The sequence below is a fragment of the Callorhinus ursinus genome, unplaced genomic scaffold (assembly GCF_003265705.2).
Source record: "Callorhinus ursinus isolate GAN/ISIS: 27379988/994484 unplaced genomic scaffold, GSC_fseal_2.0 scaffold11, whole genome shotgun sequence".
NCBI lineage: Eukaryota > Metazoa > Chordata > Mammalia > Carnivora > Otariidae > Callorhinus > Callorhinus ursinus.
In genome coordinates, this window is record NW_027397073.1 from 55,679,046 (window position 1) to 55,685,045 (window position 6,000).

At 37.9% G+C, this 6,000-nt stretch overlaps 1 protein-coding gene across 7 annotated transcripts in view; it reads right to left on the reverse strand.

The window, feature by feature from the left end:
• Positions 1 to 6,000, reverse strand: part of L3MBTL4 (L3MBTL histone methyl-lysine binding protein 4) — a 508,459-nt gene that overhangs the window by 256,793 nt on the left and 245,666 nt on the right. For all 7 annotated transcript variants that reach the window (XM_073898504.1, XM_073898503.1, XM_073898505.1 and 4 more), the window contains 2 exons: positions 3,317 to 3,402; positions 1,156 to 1,266 (listed from right to left, as the gene is read on the reverse strand). In XM_073898504.1, coding sequence (XP_073754605.1) covers positions 1,156 to 1,266; positions 3,317 to 3,402 — 197 coding nt within the window. The remainder of the gene's footprint in view (positions 1 to 1,155; positions 1,267 to 3,316; positions 3,403 to 6,000) is intronic.

Below are 6,000 nucleotides of genomic sequence, written 5' to 3' on the forward strand. Positions count from 1 at the left end.
ATATGTATTTGCAACATAGAGGAAGGGACACAACTTGTATTATAAAATTATGTGCTATGAAAAAATTATTTTGAAATGTTGCGGGATTATTTTGTAGGGTAATGGGCTTTCTTTTCTAGATAGTCATAGGAAGTAAGAAAAATAAAAGTGCTTGAAAACAAAAAAAAGAGTAAGCAATAGTTACAAATAGGTAAGAATTTAAGCAATATGCTTAAAATTCAATATAAAATAAAACATTAAAAACAAGATATGTGAGAGAAAATACCCATGTTGTATTTGTCCTGAATAGTGCTCAGCATAATTGTTTTCATCTGTCAGAAGAATAAAAGATATTGCTAATTCTTGATAATCTATGTTAAAATGCTCATCTAAATTTTACTAAAATATCTGTACTAATTATTCTTCATTAGGTGAAATAGAAATTGTTTTCAAATTTGACATATAGCAAATAAGATTTATTTTAAATCATACAAACTATATATCAAACTTAAATGCCTCTTTCTTGATAGTGCCTATTAAAAGTACTTGACTTGAATCTTTTTATCAGTATGAAATAAACTGTGTTTGGGTGGAAAATAATTTTGAACTGTCATATGCTGTAGATCGAATACCACAATGTTTAGCTCTCTATTAAAAAAATTAAAAGCTTCCATTTTAAGATGTGTGCATTAAAAAAAAATAGATTTCACAATAAGGACAGTATAGAAATCCGTTCATCAAATATTTACTTCAAAATCTAAATTTTTGTTTTAGCTACAGTGACTAACAACCTTTTGTTCATTTTCTTTGATCTAACAAAGAATGGTAGAAAACCAAGACTTACTTGTTCTTGTTAAGGTGTTTAATGACTATTTCAAAAAAAAAAAAAGCTGATAATAGCAATAAAAGGAAGCTTAAAAAAAAAGAAAAAATGTATAAACTCTAAACAGCGAACCCAAACAGGAACATGTTAGAATCCCTCTTGAAATCAGTTGTGTCTAATCTACAGACTCCCCATGTCAGGTGCGCCTCAGCCGGCCATCTCTGTACCCAGGACCTGGGACTAGGAATGGTGTCCAAGGAAGTTTGCTCCTTCCCACTGTGCCAAGAAATCAGAGCTTCGTGGGAGGGGCGGGGACGCGCCAAGACAGCAGTGCACTCCCCGGAAGCGCGTACCTTTACCCTCTGGTCATCCACATCGATGACCGTAGCCACGCGAATGAGCCTGGGGTTCCGTCTATCCACCGCTTCAAGTCTCATGCTCGGCAGAAAACCATGGGGCGTCCGCTGAAAGGTCACAAGAGCACAAGTCAAAACCCAACAGCAAAACCCAACTGAGCAGACAAGACACGCCATGTTTTCTAAAGTGCAATTGTTCTGACTTTGCATTCAGACCCTGCAATTGGAATTCAGGTTGAAGGGCCCTAAGGCTTATGCATATTATTTTATCCAGTTTTATTAAAACCTGTGAGAGGAGAAAGAATTTTTTGGTCATTTTCAAGATAGCTAAAAAGAGATTAAATCATAAATTTGTTAATGATCACAAGATTCAGAAAAGGTTCTAATTTATTAACAGTTTATTTATTTGTTTAGATTTTTTCTGAAATTAACTCTATAAATTAAGAAACTGTTGACTATTCTCACTGCCCAGTTTTGGAATTTATGACCCAGAAGACAAAATTATTTACTAAATAATAAGAAAGGATAAACATAATCCTTTATAAATCTAAATTTTAAAATAGATAAAAGCTGCATGACTATTACAGGTAACTGTTCTAAAATCATACCACAATGTAATTTAAAAGTCATAACCTGTGCTTTTGTAACATAAGCATGTTAAAAACTGTATTAATTAAGCTTTCTTCCAACTCTTAAAATGCTAGGAACCAGGAGTCTATAATGATGGACCTTCAGAAAACACTAAAAAATACTGAATGGGAAAAAATACACTGGGACTTACCAAATCACTGGCACCAAAGAAATTTAAAAACCAAAAATCAAAGTTAAAAGGCAACTCCAACAGTGTTCACAGGTTGGCAAAAAGTTTCACTTTGAAAGCTATTACACATAAAAGTATTCAATTGACCTTATTGAAAATGAAAGTGTATTGAATTCCTCAAGTCTAGAAATGGCAATAGGAAAATAAAACCTTCATGATATGTGAGTAATAAACAGTTACCTCGTTTGTTTCTCTCCAGCTTTTGTGGAAGCATATTTTCTCCAAAATGCATTACTACATCTACTAAATGGAATACACAGACTATAATTAGGTCTTTGATGCTTGAAATTCTTTCTGCTCTCCCCAAGGTCACTGTCTTGATAACAAAGGTAACAGTTTCATATTGCAGATGCCAAAGATACATAGTTTGAGGTGAATCCATAATAACCCCATGTCAGAGCCTGGACGTTGCATTTTTAACTAAATCAGAGTTTTATTTTCTTGTAATTTTCTTCTTGGAAAAGTAAAATGAGCTTTGACAGAAAGCAAAAGAGAAAAAGATAATACAAGAAGCTGGTATTCTGCTTATTGAGTTTCTGCAATTCTTAAAGTCCTTTCAAGCACTCTAGGACTTCTAGCCTTCTTAATTTGATTACACTTATTTTCCAAATCCAGCCTACTCTATAATCAATTTTTTTAAAAAAATGAAATAGCATTTTGTTTCAAATCCCTTGTGATCCCTAGAAAACTTTTTATAAATGAGATCATATGTGGAAGCTCATTATATAAAATTCTGATTAAAGATGAGTCAGGAAGCCCAGAGCACACAATTTGAAAACCGCTTTAGACATAAATATCTCTAATTATACTATCAATGCAGTCTTTTACCAAATAATTCATGCTTGGTGCAACCCTGAAATAAATGTATAAGGACAAATGTGAACTTAAAAGTCGGTGTTCTAACAAATGCTAAAAGCAATGTTTCCCTCAAAATGGATAAAAGCGGAGCACACACAGGCTACATACAATTCGCCTATCTTATTATGGCGTCATGGACATTCAAACAGTCCCAAGACTGTGAAAGTGCAGAGTTCCCACTTGATGGACAAATACAAGCAGAAATGAAGGACTCCACCATCATCTGAGGTTGATGAAGTGCCTTCAACTGCACGAGGGTGGTCTACTGGGCTTTTCAAGTAGGGAAACCATCATTACTTTTATGTAGAGGAACAATAGTAAGTGAATCACCTCCTTTGTGGCTTTAACTGAAAACAAGGCAGATTGGTTATGAAAATAACATTTGACTTTAAGAAGAAAAATCTAGAATAATTTAAACTGTCAAATGAAGTCAACATGTACATTGCTTAAAGGTGAGAGTGTATTCAGATACAAACGTACCATTTTAAAAACTTTGGCAGGAACAGCATTAGTTTGAGTGGCTTCCAGATATTCTGTCCAGGAAAAATTTTCTGGATTAGGATAACCTGAAAATATATATATATACATATCAAAAGATTATTCATTGACATTTTGATTCCCAGGGACTCTAAGACATCTGACCTACTGTTAACTGAATGCTATTTAATAGCCCCTATGCTAAGAACCTCAATACATTACCTAACTTGTCTATTTTAACCTCTGAGAGGGCTCTTTCATTCCCACTAAGGCAAGAGAGCACTCATTCATTGGATCATATTCATTCACTCAACAAGGCCAAGGTCAAATGGTGTTGTGCATACTTGGCAGAGCCAGGTTACACCCAGAAGGCCTCCTCAGAAGTTTGAAAAAAACTGAAAATCATTGTCTGACCTCAGACAATGAACTGGTAATCTTTCTAATTCCTCCAATACTGTTGCCTCTATTAGGGTTTTATTCTCTTAATTACATCTCTGTAATTACAATTTCCCAGGTTTGCCATTTATACTTGCAATTTAAAAATTCATATTGGTATAACATGGCATAAAGCACTCTATGTTTAAAAAAAATTCTAATTGGGTTTCTTGTTTCTCTTTATATTTATGTTATCTTATTCCTAATTATATTACATTACCTATTATTGTGCTGTTTTCTTTTTTACTTTAAAGGAATAAGTACTTAGATTTATTCATCAGCTCTACTGTATTCATTTCTCTTTTCTAATTATTTCATCTGCTGCTTTTACTCTTATTACTTTACTCATATTTCCCCTAGGTTTGTTTTTGTCAAACTGAATTATAAAGAAAATTAATTTATTTTCATTTTTTAAATAATAGAAGCATTCAATATTATGAACTTACAGCCAAACTATGGAAAGAGCCTAGATGTCCATCAACAGAGGTATGGAGAAAGAAGATGTGGTATATACATACAATGAAATATTACACAGCCATCAAAAAAATGAAACCTTGCCATTTGCAACAATGTGGCTGGAACTAGAGGGTATTATGCTAAGCAAAATAAGTCAATCAGAGAAAGAGAAATATCATATGATCTCACTGATATGAAGAATTTGAGAAACAAGACAGAGGATCATAGGGGAAGGGAGGGAAAAATGAAACAAGACGAAACCAGAGAGGGAGACAAACCATAAGAGACTCTTAATCTCAGGAAACAAACTGAGGGTTGCTGGAGTGGTGGGGGGGTGGGAAGGAAGGGGTGGCTGGTGATGGAATTGGGGAGGGTATGTACTACGGTGAGTGTTGTAAATTGTGTAAGACTGATGAGTCACAGACCTGTAACCCTGAAACAAATAATACATTATATGTTAATACAAATAATTTTTAAAAAAGACTATGAACTTAACCATTGTTGCCCCTGAATACAGCTTTAGACACCTGGACAAACTTTTAGGACATATTTATTTTTCTCACCTTTATTTTCTCAAAAACAATTATTATTACAATCTATAATTGTCACCTTCATTTAGTCACTGGCCAAATATTTATTTAAGAGATATCTCAAATGGCTAATATTTGTAGTTGTTTAAAATAATAATAATATCTGGGGCAGAGCAAGATGGCGAAGGAGTAGGAAACCTGGATTTCATCTAGTCTCAGGAATTCAGCTGAAGAGGGATCAAACCATTCTGAACACCTACGAACTCAACAGGAGACTGAAGAAGAGAGTAGCAACAACTCTATGAACAGAGAAGCGACCACTTACTGGAAGGTAGGACGTGCGGAGAAATGAATCCGAGGCGATATTCAGGAGGAGAGACAGCGGGGGAGGGGGCCTCCGACGGCCACTTCTGGCAAGTGATAGAGCCGCGGAGCATAAAATCAGAAGTTTTAGAAGCCGGCTCCGCTGAGGGGTAGCTCCAGTGGCTAAGCGGGGGGTGGAACCCTCGCGGGACAGTGTGGTCTCAGGACCCTCCGGGTCACAGAAAGACCAGGGGTGCCTGAGTGCGGCCGAGCTCCCAGGTATCGGAGCGGGGAAGCTGGCTGCAGAGACAGAGCCCAGGCGCGGGCTCTCAGCTCGGAGTGGCCATAAACTGTGATCCGCGGCCCAGTCGGGCCACTGCTCCTCCAGCAGGGACCCAACAAGCGGCAGGGACCCAACAAGCGGCAGGTTCCGGGAGACTCCCCTTCCTCCCCGGGGAGGAGCGGAGCGGGAGCGCACAGCAGGGATCTGCTGGGTTTGGAGACTCCACACGGGGTCGGGTGCCAGAGATAGAAACACTCAGTCACAGGCCGGGTGAGCACGGAGTGCGGCCGGAGACCAGGGAGACGGGAGTGACTGCTTTTCTCTGGAGGCACACTGAGGAGTGGGGACCCGAATTCTCAGCTCCTCCGGGTGGAGATTGGGAGGCCACCATTTTCACCCTGGTCCCCCAAAGCTGTACCCAAAGCTTGCAGGGAACAAAAGCTCCTGAGAGCAAAACCAAGCAGCTTGCTTAGCCTGGACGGACAAGAGTGGGGCAATTCTGTCTCCGGCAAATACATTTGGGAACCACGGCAACAGGCCCCTCCCCCAGAAGATCAGCAGGAACAGCCAGCAAGCCAAGGCCAAGTTTACCGATCAAGGAGAATGGGAGAACTCCATCGCTAGGAGAATACAACACATAGAATTCATGGCTTTTTTTCCATGATTCATTAGTTTTTCAA